The sequence below is a fragment of the Budorcas taxicolor genome, chromosome 5, assembly GCF_023091745.1.
Source record: "Budorcas taxicolor isolate Tak-1 chromosome 5, Takin1.1, whole genome shotgun sequence".
Lineage (NCBI taxonomy): Eukaryota > Metazoa > Chordata > Mammalia > Artiodactyla > Bovidae > Budorcas > Budorcas taxicolor.
In genome coordinates, this window is record NC_068914.1 from 73715271 (window position 1) to 73732424 (window position 17154).

Genomic DNA, 17154 nt, shown 5'->3' on the forward strand with positions numbered 1-17154 from the left:
TTCTCTGCTTAGTTAATTCCTCTATATTCTTGGCATATCACATGGTTCACACCGTTAGAGAAGCCTCCCCTGGATTCTCAGCCCTAGTTAAATGCCCCTCCTTTGTGCTTGTGCCTCCATAGCAACCTGTGTTATCTTGTAGTACCTTTGACTTTATATTGTCTTCTCCTGCTCTTGGTCTGTCTCCCAAAGGAGACTAAACTATTTGAGGGTAGGGAGTTACTTCTATCTCCAGACCAGTACAGTGCCTTGCACATAGCACATGCTCAATAAGTGTTTGCTGAATGACAAGAAGAACACATTACTTTGTACTAAAGTTTCTTGGTGTATTTTGTTCAAGACCTGGTGGCTCAGACAGTAAAGAATCTGCCTGCAATGCAGGAGGGGTGGGTTCAGTCCCTGGGTTGGGAAGATCCCCTGGAGGAGGAAATGGTAACCCACTCCAGTATTCTTGCTTGGAGAATTCCATGGATAAAGGATCCTGGTAGGCTATATGGTCCATGGGGTCGCAAAGAGTCGGACACAGCTGAGTGACTAACACTTTCACTTCTTTCACATATCACAGCTCACAGTAAGAAGATAATTACCACATAACTCCCTATATGCAAGCCCCACACTCATCATCCCATAATTCTAGACCTACTCAGGCTGATTCTACTTTGCACATCATGAAGTGGAGCTGAGAACATTATGACTTGTTCTCATTAATGTAGACCAAAAATCCTTAAGTAATTTAGGTCCCAAAGTAGACTCCTTGTCTACCTGAACTATCTGATTTAGCTGTTGATATAACCTGAATTAACCAGATAATTTTATGCTCATTCTTTGGGTTTGACTGTGTAAATATCACTTAATTTGTAGACAATAAAAAATTGCCTGTTGCTCAAGCTGGATAGGTGAGTTATATAGGGTACAAACTATTCACTGCCCCTTTTATTATAGAGGATAATACAAACTATAATCTAGTTCTCTACTGGGTTTTTCCTGTTTAAAATTGAAGTATATTTCACATACAACATTATAGTGTACAACATAATGATTCTGTGTTTGTATGTATTGAGAAATGATCACCACAATAAACCTAGTTAACATCTATCACCAGCTATAGTTACAAATTTTTCTTTTGATGAGAACTTTTAAGATCTACTGTGTTAGTACCTTTCAAATATGCAATACAGCATTATTAACTGTAGTCACCATGATGCACATTACACCCCTATCACTTATCTCACTTATTTATTTTATAACTGGAATTTTGTACCTTTTGTTTATTGAGTGTTTCTTTTGTTTTGTTTTTCAGTGCTTAAAATACCAAGACATTAAGCCTATAACTGGGCAGCAACCTCAACTAAGTAAAGATCACTGTCTTTCTTACCACTCCTCTTCCATTAATCATCTTGATCCAATATTCATGAATGAATATGAATGAATGAATGAATACAAATAGTCTCTAATTTGAATGAATGAATAATAAAAAGATACCAATTAAGCAGGTTACCTAGAGTCACAGCTCCTACAACAAATCCTTGGGCAGCAACTCTCATGTGAAAAAGATGAATGGACACTTTCTGATATCTTCTGTATTTTAACTTGACCATAGGACACCATAATCATAAGGCCTGCTATCCCTGTAAATTAAAAAAGTTCAGTTCAGTTCAGTCGCTCAGTCGTGTCCAACTCTTTGCAACCCCATGAACTGCAGCAAAAGTAGAGATTATATAAGAGGATGGCGGAGGAAGAGTTGGTTGGATGGCATCACCAACTCAATGGACATGAGTCTGAGTAAACTCTGGGAGTTGGTGATGGACAGGGAGGCCTGGCGTGCTGCAGTCCATGGGATAGCAAAGAGTTGGACACGACTGAGCGACTGAACTGAACTGAACTAAGTAGCAGGCTAAAATTCCCAAGAACTTAGAGAATTGAGAAGGGGCTCTCCACGGGATCATTACCTGGAAGATAAACAGGCAGGATACCAAAGAATAATTCATTCATGGATTCAGTATCTGCAGTTTTGACTCTTCCCAGAAAAACCTGAATTGTATAGTGTAGTAACTTGTATAGTAATTTTCCTGATAGATGGTTTCAAATTTATAAGCTGCAAGACTTTTATCTGGGATAAGTCACTTAACCAGTCAGTCAACCAACCAAAATCTCAGCATTCATAGATTTTGGATGTTTTGACTTTATTCCTCTCTACTTGTTATTTATGTTAAATAAGAACTAAATCTAGTGAAGTGAGAAAGACTATAATCCGTGAACACAATAGTCTCTATTTAAGTCTTCTTTGATTTCTTTCATTAGCATTTTATATTTTTCAGCATTCAGATTCTTTACACGTTTTGTGAAGCTTATACCCAATCATTTCATTTTCTTTAGAGTGATTGTGGATGGTCTCCTGTCTTTAAATTCAGTCTCCATATGTTTGTTGTTAGTATACAGAAATCTAACTGATGTTCATGAAGGATAGCAAGTTTTGACTAACTGTGTTGGCACATGTTTGTCTCTGGTTGGTGAGGATATATTTATTCTCTCAGAGCCCGTTTAATAAGTGGAAATTAGAATCAGAATAAATAATCACATTTATATGTATATTTTGAAGGCTGATTAGCAATAAGTGAAATTGAAGTTAAAATGACAAACAAAAACAGCCAAAAACAAATAACAGTAAAACAATGATGGCAGGTACATTGATAAATAGGTACAATGCTGAAAGCTCTGTAAGTTCAGCCAAATCTTTCTGGAAAGAACTCTGGACTGAATATACTTCCTGCCTTGGAAATTCTACTTTGGGGAGCATACTCCAAGGAAATAAGTAAAGGAAAAGTCAAGAAGTTGATACAAAGATGTTTATGGCTACACTATGTATGAAGAGAAGCAGGCAACAAAGAATGAGAGGGTTAGATGCCATCACTGACTCAATGGACATAAGTTTGAACAAACCCCAGGAGATTGTGAAGGACAGGGAAGCCTGGCGTGCTGCAATCCATGAGGTCTCAAAGAGTTGAACATGACTGAGAGACCGAACAACAATAAGATATGAGGGAAACGGCCCAAACAGAAGAAAAACTGCCATAGCCATATAAATAATGTAAGCTTAGGAAGAACTAATATACTACTATGAAATGCTAAGTGAAAGAAGCAAAAACAAATAATCTATTGACACACAGTTTAAATACATGTAATGTACACATAGACCTTAGCAGTGATCATGAGATTTTAAACAATATAAATCAATTATAATGACAAGTTAATGTAAGAAATTGAAATATTCTGTAAATTATCTGCACAGGAATCTCCATCCTGTGGCAGAAAATACTTAGTGGATATTCTTAGTAAAACAAGTGAAAGTATTCAATAATATATATACAAACATTATCATTTATTTATCTAGCAAAAACTTGGCTCTCTTCCCTTTATCAAATCAAGAGTCTGTTCTTACTTAAATTTGTTTTGTTTCTTTTAGAGATTAAAGTCAGAGCCTTTACTGCTTTCCATACAGTGTCTATAGTTTGTATATAATTGAGTCTAGTTGGAAACATTTTTATCTTTTGACTTTAATCACTCTAAATGTCTCTGGAAAAACATTTAATTTACAACAGACACAGTGATTAATCTCTGTTCATTATAGTGATCTGCTTAAGTGATACTGATCTCTTGAATTGTTTTTCTAGTTAAATATGCTAAAGAAGATGAAGAAATCACTGTAAAATTATTTGCCTCCATTTCTTGCTTTTACAAGCCTTAATCAAATTAAGTGGAACATTTAAACACAGAATATTACCATAAAATTAAATTTTGATTTTTTTTTTGGTATGTGAATAATAAGACCTATAAAGTTGCTAGATTTGTAGTGACATTTAATGGAAACATACAACTTATACCTATTTAGAAGTTTTTGTGGAGTTACTCACAAACTTACATATGTCTGATTTATATATATATGTATTTAAAATTTGTTGAATTATAGTTGTGTCATAATTATAGTTGAATTACAATGTTGTGCTAATTCCTCCTGTACAGTAAAGTGATTCTGTTATACATATATATTTTCTTTTTCATATTCTTTTCCATTATGGTTTATCACATGATATTGAGTATAGTTCCCTGTATATATATATCTGAATTAATTATTTTATTTTTTAGCAGTTGTTTTATATTTAATTTATAAAAGAGACCCCCGAATAATAATAACAAATTACCCAGGGTCAGGGAAGTAGGGTCAGGTCCTCCCCATCCCAGCTGTGCCCCTCTTCCTCTCTGGCAGGAAAAGAATTGGCCTCCCAGGGGTAAATAAGTTATTTTAATAGTTCCCAGACAAAATACACACAAGGAAAGAGGCCTGGCTGAAGTATACAATCATAATGCTTAGGGCAGCTAAAGTATCCAAAAGAGAAGGAAGAGAAAGCTTAGCTTTTAAAACAAGTTACTGGTGCTTAGATTGTGTGTGTGTGTGTTTAAGCCCACATACATATAGTATTTGCTAAAAGTGTGAATGTATTAAATATATGTTGGGAAAGGATATAGAAGCCAAGACTCCAGATACAATTATAATATTGATACTTCTTGAACCTAGAGTTTACTTAACCATCAATGTTAGCATCTGGAGCACATCAGAAAGCCAGCAACAAACCACAGAGCATGAACACCACAAAGTTCACGCTCTCATATAGGTAGGCCCAGGCTTTCATTCAGAGCTTTTTAACTCTGGATTGACTCACAGTTCTTCTAGCTTGGGTATCTAGCTTCTGTCAGCACAGAATATTAGAAACAGAAGTTTCTGAGGATACCCAGTGATGGAAGAAACAGAAAAATCTATAAACATCAGACACAGGAACTTAAAGGTTGGAGTTGATTAGATGACACAGAGACATGTATATCTGCCTTAACTCATGATCGGGTTACATCTTGATAAGCCCATCATAAGCTGAAAATACATTAAGTCAAAAATTCATTCAGTACTACCTCACTTACTGAACAGGTAACTCCAGTGACTCAGCAGTAAAGAACCCACCTGCAGTGCAGGAAATGCAGGAGATGCGGGCTCCATCCCAGGGTCAGAAACGTCCCCTGGAGAGGGGCATGGCAGCCCACTGCAGTATTCTTGCCTGGAGAATCCCATGGACAGAGGAGCCTGTTGGGCTACAGTCCCTAGGGTCACAAAGAGTTGGACAGAAATGAAATGACTGAGTATGCACTCATGCACCTATTGAACATCACAGCTTAGCCTCACCACTTTAGACATGCTTGGCATCCTTACAATAGCTTGTAGATAGGCACAATCATCAAACACAAAGTCTATTTTATAATAAAGTGTTGAATATCTCATGTAATTTATTGAATATTGTACTGAAAGTGAAAAACAGAATGGCTGGGTACACAGAGTGGTTGTAAGTGTTTTGGTTGTTTACCTTCATGATGGTGAGGCTGACTGGGAGCTGCTGCTGTCCATCATCACATACCACATAATGCTAGCGCAGGAAAAGATCAACATTCAAAGGATGATTTCTACTTTTTTTTTTTTTTTTACATGTGGGTGTCCAGATTTCCTAGCACCATTTGTTGAAGGGACTGTCTTTCCAGCATTGTGTAGTCTTGCCTCCTTTGTCATAGATTAATTGACCATAGGTGCATGGGTTTATTTCTGAGTTTTCTATCTTGTTCCTTTAATCTCTATTTCTAATTTTGTGCCAGAACCATACTGTTTTGATGACTATAGTTTTGTAGTATAGTCTAAAGTCAGGGAGCCTGATTCCTCCAGCTCCATTTTTCTTTTTCAAGATTGCTGTGGCCATTCAGGGTCTTTTCTGTCTCTATGCAAACTTTGTTATTTTTTGTTCTGTTTCTATGAAAAATGCCATTGGTAATTTGATAGGAATTGCACTGAATCTGTAGATTGCCACCGTAGGCAGTATAGTCATTTTGACAATATTGATTCTTCAAATCCACAAACATGGTATATCTTTCCATCTGTTTATGTCTTTGATTTCTTTCATCAGCATCTTATCATTTTCAAAGTATAGGTCTTTTTTGTCCTTAGGTAAGTTTATTGCCAGGAGAAATATCAATAACCTCAGATATGCAGATGATACCACCCTTATGGCAGAAAGTGAAGAAGAACTAAAAGGCCTCTTGATGAAAGTGAAAGAGGAGAGTGAAAAAGTTGGCCTAAAGCTCAACATTCAGAAAACTAAGATCATGGCATCTGGTCCCATCACTTCATGGGAAATAGTTGTGGAAACAGTGTCAGACTTTATTTTTGGGGGCTCCAAAATCACTGTAGATGGTGATTCCAGCCATGAAATTAAAAGACATTTACTCCTTGGAAGGAAAATTTTGACCAACCTAGATAGAATATTCAAAAGCAGAGACATTACTTTGCCAACAAAGGTCCGTCTAGTCAAGGCTATGGTTTTTCCAGTAGTCATGTATGGATGTGAGAGTTGGACTGTGAAGAAAGCTGAGTGCCAAAGAATCGATGTTTTTGAACTGTGGTGTTGGAGAAGACTCTTGAGAGTCCCTTGGACTGCAAGGAGATCCAACCAGTCCATCCTAAAGGAGATCAGTCCTGGGTGTTCTTTGGAAGGAATGATGCTAAAGCTGAAACTCCAGTACTTTGGCCACCTCATGCAAACAGCTGACTCATTGGAAAAGACTCTGATGCTGGGAGGGATTGGGGGCAGGAGGAGAAGGGGATGACAGAGGATGAGATGGCTGGATGGCATCACTGACTCGATGGACATGAGTTTGAGTGAATTCGGGGAGTTGGTGATGGACAGGGAGGCCTGGTATGCTGCAGTTCATGGGGTTGCAAAGAGTTGGACATGACTGAACTGAACTGAACTGAAGTTTATTCCTAGGTTTTTTGTTCTTTTTGATGTGATGGTAAGTGGAATTGCTTCTTGAATTTCTTTTTCTGATCTTTCATTGTTAGTGTATATAAATGCAACAGATTTCTGTGTATTAATTTTTTAACCTACAACTTTGAATTTACCAAATTCATCGATGAGTTCTAGTAGTATTCTGGTACCATCTGTAGGATCTTGTATGTATGTGTAGTATCATATCATCTGCAAATAGTGATAGTTTAGCTTCTTTTTTTCCAATTTAGATTTCCTTTAACTTCTTTTTCTTTTCTTTTCTGATTCTTGTACCTAGGACTTCCAAGACTATGTTGAAGAAAAGTGATGAGAGTGGACATCCTTGTCTTATTCCTGATCTTAAAGGGAATGCTTTCAGCTTTTCATCATTGAGTATGATGCTAGCTGTAGTTTTGTCATATATGGCCTTTTTAACGTTGAGGTGTGTACCCTCTATGCCCACTTTCTGGAGAGTTTTTATCATAAATGGGTGCTGAACTTTGTCAAAAGCTTTTTCTGCATTTACTGAGATGATTGTATGGTTTTTATTCTTCAGTTTGTTTACGTGGTCTATTACATTGATTTGCAGATACTGAAAATTCCTTGCATCCCTGAGATGAATCTCATTTGATCATGGTATTCTTTAACTTCATACACAAAAATAAGCTCAAAATGAATTAAAGACCTACTGTGAGACTGGACACTATGAAACTCCTAGAGGAAAACATAGATAGAACACTCTCTGACATAAATCACAGCAATATCTTTTTAAATCCATCTCACAGAATAATGGAAACAAAACAAAAAATAAACAACTGGGACCTACTTAAACTCAAAAGCTTTTGCACAGCAAAGGAAAAAATAAACAAAATGAAAAGACAACCTACATGCTGGGAGAAAATATTTGCAAATGATGTGACCCTTGAGGGATTAGTCTCCAAACTTTTCAAACAGCTTATGATGCTTAACAGCTTCAAAACAAACAACCCACTGAAAAAATGGGCAGAAGGCCTGAATAGACATTTCTTCAAAGAAGACATACAGATGGCCAACAGGCACATGAAAAGATTTTCAACATCGCTAGTTATTAGAGAAATGCAAATCAAAACTACAATGAGATATCACCTCACACCGATCAGAATGGCTGTCATCAAAAAATTAACAACAAATGCTGGAGAGGGTGTGGGGGAAAGGAACCCTCTTACACTGTGTGTAACTGTCACTTTGGTTGTGTCAGACTGTTTGATATGGACAGAAGCCCACCAGGCTCCTCTATCTATGTGATTCTCCAGGTAAGAATACCGGTGTGGGATGCCATGCCCTCCTCTGGTGGATCTTCCTGATCCAGGGATCAAACCCATATCTCCTGCATTAAGCTACCTTATGACACTGCGATCCTACTCCTGGACATTCATCCAGAGGAAAACATGACCCAAAAGGTCACATGCATCCCAATGTTCACCGCAGCACTGTTTACAGTAGTCAAGACATCGAAGCAACCTCCATGTCCATTGAGAGAGGACTGGAAAAAGAAGGTATGGTACATATACAGAATGGAATCTTACTCAGCTATTAAAAAGAATGAAATAATGCCATTTATAGCAACATGGATGAATCTAGAGAGTATCATACTGAATGAAGTAAGTCAGACAGAGAAGGAGAAATATTGTATGACAACCTTTATATGTGGAATCTAGAAAGAAATGAAACAAACGGACTTCCTTACAAGACAGAAAGAGATTCACAGACTTGGAAAACAAACTTATGGTTGTCAGGGGAAAGGGATAGTTAGGGAGTTTGGGAAGGTCAAGTACACACTGCTATGTTCAAATGGATAACCAACTAGGACCTATTGTATAGCACATGGAACTCTACTCCACAGTTGTGTACCAGTCTGGATGGGAGGGGGGGTTTAGAGGAGAACAGATAACATGTGTATGTATGGCTGAGTCCCTTCATTGTTCACCTGAAACGACCACATTACTATTGGCTATACCCCAATACAAAATAAAAAGTTTAAAGTTTTGGGAAAAAAACCCCACAAAAAGTCATTAGCAAAATAATGAAGTGAGAAATGCACATTAAAATGATGTATAACATAACCATATTTAAGAACATATTCTAATATCAAACAGCAAATTTCAAAAATGGAAAACCATAATTACTTTTGCTCCAACCTAATATGTGCTCCATGAAATAAAAATCTCCTCTCTGAGAAAGAAAAGGGAGAAAAAACCAAATACACCAAGGATTTTAGTGTGGGGAAAACAAGATGACTAACTGTCAGATTATATATTATATTTATTATATGTCAGATTATATATATTTATAAGATGACTAAATGTCAGATTTCAGTGGCCCCAGAGGCCAGCTTCATGAGAAGACATGGAGAAATCCAAACTTACTACGATACCGTTGTGGTTAATAGTATCATCTTCTGTCAGATTGTCTACAGAGCTGCCAATCTATACTGTCTATTCATAGAGGAATACATAATAATAGCTAAAATTTAAAGCAATTTAAAGTAGTCAAGAGCCTATCCTTAATGCCTGTCTGTCACATGTTAATTCACTTAATCGCCACAATGCACTTATTTGGTAAATATTATTATCATTCCTATTTTTCACATGTAAGGAAACAGTCACATAGAAAATAAACAACTTGCTCAACACCATACAACTTATAAATGTCAGAACCAGGTTTTTAACTTGAGTTGCCTGACTCCAGAGGCTTATAATACTGTCCCACCAATATGTTTATTTTAGAAAATTTAGAAAATAGAGAAAAGTTTACAAAGAAAAACAGTCAGCCACCTTTCATTACCTCGAGATAACTAACTACTGTTAAGATTTTTTTTTTTAAGTTTATGAAATTTTTTTATTTGTCTTCAAAGATCAGTCACACCATTATAGCCACATACACAATGCTGAGTCCTCCTTGGGGAGAAGAAACAAAACCTTCTCAGGTATGAACTCTACCTTCAAACATTCCAACAAACATATTTTTAAAAGTAAGTCAAATACAGAATTCAGGCCATGCAATGATGTCTTTTATTATGTATGGGTTTTTAAAATTATTTTTGCAATATCTCCATACACAGGCAAAAAAAAAAAATTGTTTAGCATATTGGAACTTGCAAACCTGATCACTGCATAGAGAAGGCAAAATTATCCCTATAGCACACTTAACCAGGAGGCCAGTTCATCTGCCAACCTCCAAGAACATGGAGATGAACATGATAGACAGACTGGCCCCCATCTGAACCTTCATTCACCACCATTCGATAGCCCTTCTTCAGGCCCAGATCAGCAGCACATTTCTTGCCAACAATCATCAAATGCCCAAGAAGACTTTCATCATCATCTTCTGCTGCAGAAATCTGGGATATATGTTTCTTGGGTATCACCAGAAAATGTGTTGGTGCTTGAGGGGAAATGTCATGGAAAGCAAGACACTGGTCATCCTCATAAATGATTTTGGCTGGGATTTCCTTGTGAATGATCTTCCCGAAGATCGTGTCGCCGCCAGGCCGGGCGACCTGAGCCTTGGCGATCTCATCTGCCACCTCTGCCTCCCTCCCATGCAGCCGGCCTACTGTTAAGATTTTGTATGTACTTTTATATGAATAGGTATCTTCCCCTTAATACTAGGATTGGAATATACATTCTATTTTATAATCTTTTATCTATGTATTTGAGCATTATTCTAAAACATGGCTTAAAAAATCTTTATAAAAAAAAGAAACAATACAAGATCTCTACACAGTATTTCACATCACTAAAGTTACCATCTCCTATTTAACCATTCTCATTTAGACTATTTCCAGTTTTTCACTACTCTAAATACTGTTACAGTGAACATCCTTACCCATAAGTGTTCGTGATCATCTAAAATTATTTCCAAATAAATAACTTGCCAGAAAGTGGAGCTGCTGAATCAAAAGTCTGTGCCTTTTTAAAACTGTTGGTGAAAGTGAAAGTGAAGTCGCTCAGTCGTGTCCGACTCTTTGCGACGCCATGGACTGTAGCTTACCAGGCTCCTCTGTCCATGGGATTTTCCAGGCAATAGTACTGGAGTGGATTTCCATTTCCTTCTCCAGGGGATCTTCCCGACCCAGGGATCAAACCTGGGTCTCCCGCATTGTAGACAGACGCTTTACCATCTGAGCCACCAGAGAAGTCCAGCTGTTGGTACATGTTGTCAAATTGCGTCTGTGCTCAGTTCCTCAGTCACCTCCAACTCACTGCGACCCCATGGACTGTAGCCCACTTTTACAGGGTAGCATACTGGAGTGGGTTGCCATTTCCTTTCCAAGGGATCTTCCCAATCTGGGGATTGAATCCTGCATTGGCAGGCGGATTCTTCGCCAACGAGCCATCTGAGAAAACTGTTTTCAAACTGCCCTTTGGAAAAGTTGCAGCAATTTGCATTCATACCAGCAATAGATATGAGTGCCCATTGCCAATAAATGCTCATCGATACATTTTTTGATCAACTTGATATGTAATGCAGTATTTTTGATAACATGCATATCTTTAATAATCTTAACATCTTTTACTAAATGTTATTGGTTGTTTAGATTTCTTCTTCTTTGATTTATCTCTTGATGTCCATTATCAGTTTTCTAATAAGCTGTTGGCTTTTTTCTTACTGATTTGTAAGCGCTTTTAGTTAGACTATGTACACTACAAATGTTTTCCCCCCATTTGTTGTTTGCCTTTTAATTACATTTTTTAAAAAATTTTAATTTTATCTGAAAATTGTTCTTAGGCTCTGCTTTGCAAACCTGTGGGAATCTGAATCCATACCAAGCACTGCCTGGTGCTAAATAACCATGTTATATATTTTGTACCATTGTCACAGAATGTAAATGATAGGAGTAATTAAAAAAACTGAATCACCTAACAAATGAAAATGTATCATACAGCACTATTTAGTGTACTGTGGTGATCTGAATGGGACTGAAATCCAAAAGACATTCAATTTGCTGTACAGTAGAAACTAATGCAACATTGGAAAGCAACTATACTTCAATACAAATTAATTTTAAAAATAGGGACAAAATTTAAAAATAAAAGCATAAATTTTTGGTTTGTTGAAATTTTTTAAAAAATATGGAGCCATCTAAAAGTCTTACTAAATTCATGATAACATTTTTCTTCTTTTGATTTATTTAATTGGAGAATAACTGCTTTACAATATTGTGTTGGTTTCTGCCATACATCAACATGAACCAGCCATAGGTATACACATGTCACCTCCCTCTGAAACTTCCCTCCCATCTCCTACCTCATCCCACCCCTCTAGGTTGTCACAAAGCACCAGGGTGAGCTCCCTGCATCATACAGCAAATTCCCACTGGCTGTTTAAAGCCACTCATGATAATATTTTGTCATTAGGTATTTTATTCAATCTGTGGATGTTGTGTGTAAATAACTATCATATAACAGCAATTGCTGCTTTCATCTGGGACAGTCCAGGTCAAGTCTGGACACAGTAGTAGCTACACATTATTAAGGAGTCTTCAGAAGTTTTCTACTTATCTACATCTTGGGGGAGAAGGAGGAAAGGGACCAATGAGTACCTCTAAAACCCATGGTGAGTGTCCCGTTCTCCTTAGCCTCTTCTAGCTTCCCTAGTCTTGATTGTCTGAGGCAGAGTTTAGAGAGGGAGTTCCCCTAATTCTGTGGGCAGGTATGAGACCTGTGTTTAGGAATGGAAAACTTGAAATTTCCTGGTGGAAAAAAAATTTCTCCATAGAAGAGGCCAGAAGAGAGAGGAGATCTGTGCCTGAGAGGTTGCTGATGTGCCCTGGGTTATACAGGTTAGGCTAGAGATGCCTCTTACCCATTCAGGTGACTGCTGTGTAGACAGCTGGACTGGAACATTTGGAGTTAGAAGAGAGATCTGAGCTAGATACTTAGATTTGGAAACCATCTATGTACAAGATAATTGAAACCTTTGGGGGGCATGAGATTGCACAGGGAGTGTAAATAAGCAAAATTAGAACCAAAATAGAAATTCCCATGTTTAGGGGAAGGGCAGAGGAAGAATAGCCAGCAAAAATGGTAGAAATGATGAAGTTGGAGCAATATAAAGCCCCAGTGATAAGCGCTGTGGTACAGTGATAAGAATATGCATTAAAGTCAGATCTGCTGGCCGTGTAATATGGGGCAAGTTTCTTAACTTCTCTAGGTCTGTTTCCCCAACCCAACATGAAGACAGTCCCTGTGTTAAGGAATGCGTGATGGGGTGAATGAGAATGTAGGAAAGCCCCTGGTTCTATTCAGCAGTGAGAGGGTGCTTTGTAGGAGTTAAAGGAAGAAAATGATCCCCTAAGAGCATTCTCAGTGCTTAAACCTGAGATGATCATTATTTCCTTTGCAGAGGTGTGAGATTAGTAACACTATAAGCAAAATGCCTCCTAACTGTGCCAGTTAATGCCCAACCTTAGGACATAAGGATCCAGGATGTGAGTATCAGAATCAGACATTTTTCAGATACTATTTTGATGTTGGCCTATCCTTGACCCAAAGACAGAATTACAGTTGGCCCTCAGCCCTTGGTATCCAAAGGCTTCCCTGGGAGCTCAGCTGGTAGAGAATCCACCTGCAATTCAGGAGACCCTGGTTTGACTCCTGGGTTGGGAAGATGCCCCGGAAAAGGGATAGGCTTCCCACTCCAGTATTCTTGGGCTTCCCTGGTGGCTCAAATGGTAAAGAATCTGCCTGCAGTGTGGGAGACCTGGGTTTGATCCCTGGGTTGGGAAGATCGGTTGGAGGAGGTCATGGCAACCCACTCCAGTATTCTTGCCTGGAGAATCCCTATGGACAGAGGAGACTGGTGGGCTACAGTTCATAGGGTCGCAAAGAATCGGACACGACTGAACGACTAAGCACAGCAAAGTGCTCGGTATCTATAGGTTCCGTGTCCCCAGATGTAAGCAGCCACAGATTGAAAATACTGGAAAAAATCCAGAAAGTTACAAAAAAGCCAAACTTGAATTTGCCACATGCTGGCAACTATTTACATAGCATTTACGTTATGTTAGGTATGCTAAGTAATCTAGAGATGATTTAAAGTATGTGGGAGGATGTGCATAACATATGCACATTGTACACCATTTTATATAAGTGACTTGAACTTGTGTAGATTTTGTTTTCTGTGTGGGGGCAGAGAGGGACCCAAGGGATACTAGATTCGACTGTTCATTATTGTCTCAAAACACTTGCTTCAAGTCTTTTTCTTCCTGAGGAACTTCCTCTGTTAGAAACTAAAACTGGGGATTACAGAACATCCTTTTCCCCTAGAATAGTAAATTCAAATGTTAAGATGTTCATACTTAATGTATGTTCACCTATATTTAGAAAATACTGTAAAACTAATTTTTAAATAAACAATAAAGGTAATATGTGAAAATTACATATAGGTATAAAGATTTCAAACTATACAGAGAGGTATAAAATGAAAAGTAATTCTTTCCCCTCATCCAATTCCCTTCCCAAGAGGTAACTGTTAATAGTTTCTTGTGTATCATTCTCATTAACATAAATACTTATATAGGTATATTCTTCCCCCAACACACACAAATCGACCTGTACTCTATGTAATATTCTGTTTTCATTGCCTTTTAAATTAACACTAAGTCGAGGATTTTTTTTCATATCAACATATGTAACTCTTGTTCTTTTTAACAGATGCACAGAAATTCTTTATACTATGTGAAAATTTACTTAACAGCCTCTGACTGATGGATATTTAAGTTATTTTCAATTTGTGGCGTTGAAAATACTATAATGAATATTTCCACATATAAATGAGTTTTTGCACATTTATACAGTATAGTTATAGGATAAACTCCTATTGGATGAAGGAGTAAGTGTACTTGAAAATTTAATATTATTAAATTGCCCTCCAAAGAGGACATTTCTTACAACTGGGGTATCCAGTCCTCCGAACCTACTCCAACACTATATTGAACTTAAAAGTCTCTGACAGAATAGTAGGTAAAATAGCATCTTGCTTTACTTTCTTTTTAATTAAAATATAGTTGATTTATAATATTAGTTTCAGGTATACAACATAGTGATTCAGAATTTTTATAGGTTATACTCCATTTAAAGTTATTACAAAATAATGGCCATATTTCCCTGTGCTGTAGAATACATCCTTATTGTTTATTTATTTTATACATAGTAGTTTGTATCTCTTCATCCCACACTCCTGTCTTGCCCCTCTACCCTTCTTCAATGGAATGGCAAACCTACTTGCCTTGAGAACCCCATGAACAGAATGAAAAGTAAAAAAGATATGACATTGAAAGATGAACTCCCCAGATCAGTAGGCACCCAATATGTTACTGGAGAAGAGCGGAGAAAGAGCTCCAGAAGGAATGAAGAGGCTGTGCCAAAGCGGAAACGATGCCCAGTTGTGGATGTGTCTGGTGGTAAAAGTAAAGTCTGATGCTGTAAAGAACAATATTGCATAAGAACCTGGAATCTTAGGTCCATGAATCAAGGTAAATTGGAAGTGCTCAAACAGGAGATGGTAAGGGTGAACATCGACATTTTAGGAATCAGTGAACTAAAATGCACAGGAATGGGTGAATTTAGTTCAGATGACCATTTTATTTACTACTGTGGGTAAGAATCCCTAAAAAGAAAATGAGTAGCCCTCATAGTCAACAAGAGTCCAAAATGCAGTACTTGGGTACAATCTCAGAACAACAAAATGATCTCTGTTTCCAAGACCAGCCATTAAATATCACAATAATCCAAGTCTATGTCCCAATCACTAATGCCAAAGAAGGTGAAGTTGAACAGTTCTAGGAAGACCTACAAGACCTTCTAGCTAGAACAAACACCATAAAAAGATGTCCTTTTCATAATAGGGGACTGGAATGCAAAAGTAGGAAGTCGAGATACCTGGAGTAACAGGCAAGTTTGGCCTTGAAGGATGAAATGAAGCAGGGCAAAGGCTAACAGAGTTTTGTCAAGAGAACACACTGGTCATAGCAAACACCCTCTTCTGACAAGACAAGGTGACTCTACACATGGACATCACCAGATGGTCCATACAGAAATCAGATTGGTTATATTCTTTGCAGCCAAAAATGGAGAAGCTCTATACAGTTAGCAAAAACAAGACCAGGTGCTGACTGTGGCTCAGATCATGAACTCCTTATTGCAAAATTCAGACTTACATTGAAGAAAATAGGGACAACCACTAGGCCATTCAGGTATGACCTAAATCAAATCCCTTTTTCTTATACAGTGGAAATGACAAATAGAGTCAAGGGGTCTGATAGACAGAGTGAAGAGCTATGGATGCAGCTTCATGACATTGTACAGGAAGTGGTGATCATTGTACAAAAAGTGGTTTTTGAAATGCAAAAGGAAAAATGGCTGTCTGAAGGGGACTTATAAATAGCTGAGAAAAGGAGAGAAGCTAAAGGCAAAGGAGAAAAGAAAACTATACCCATTTGAATGCAGAGTTTAAAAGAATAGCAAGGAGAGAAAAGAAAATCTTCTTAAGTGAACAATGCAAAGAAATAGAGGAAAATAATAGAATAGGAAAGACTAGAGATCTCTTTGATAGCCTATGGTGAATGGTGAATGGTGTCGGGTTCCTGATCTCCGATGGAGAGAATTTTGCTTCAGATTCAGAGACTCAGTTTTAGTCACTCAGAGCTTCCTGACAAAAGTTTTATTACAGTGAAAAAGGGGTAGAGAAAGCTTCTAACACAGACATCAGAAGCGGGCAGAGAGGGCCCCACTAGTCTTATTAAGGCCTTATGTACCTTTTCAAATGGTTGTTAACAAGAGAACGGTCTTATCAGACCCAAACAAACATTTTAAGATAAAACAGGATTAGTCAGAAGGTTCTTAAAAAGGAGAAATATGTCTTCCAGCAAGATATAATGTTGTTATGTAATCATTAGTACAGAGTTTAAGGAAAAACAAACCCTTGAGCAAGATAAGTTGTTTTGTTGTAATAATTAGCTGTATGCTTAAAGAAAAAAAAAGTCTTATGTGACTAAGATGAAGGAATGTAGACAAAAAACTTTGTTGCTTTCTCCTCCTTGAGGGCCCTGGACTCCTCATCAACCTACCTAAGAATTAACTCTCTCATCCTCAAGAAAATTAGAGATACCAAGGGAACATTTCATGCAAAGATGGGCACAATAAAGGACAGAAATGGTATGGGCCTAACAGAAGCAAAAGATATTAAGAAGAAGTGGTAAGAATACACAGAAGAACTATACAAAAAAGATCTTCATGACCCAGATAACCATGAT

At 37.5% G+C, this 17154-nt stretch overlaps 1 protein-coding gene across 1 annotated transcript; it reads right to left on the reverse strand.

The window, feature by feature from the left end:
* Window positions 1-9754: 9754 nt before the first annotated feature.
* On the reverse strand, window positions 9755-10728 carry LOC128048098 (adenosine 5'-monophosphoramidase HINT1-like). The gene is made up of 2 exons (XM_052640544.1): window positions 10725-10728; window positions 9755-10448 (listed from the first exon to the last, which is right to left on the reverse strand). Exons 1-2 carry the CDS (start codon window positions 10726-10728, stop codon window positions 10042-10044), a joined length of 411 nt encoding a protein of 136 aa, XP_052496504.1. The 3' UTR covers window positions 9755-10041.
* Window positions 10729-17154: the final 6426 nt, after the last annotated feature.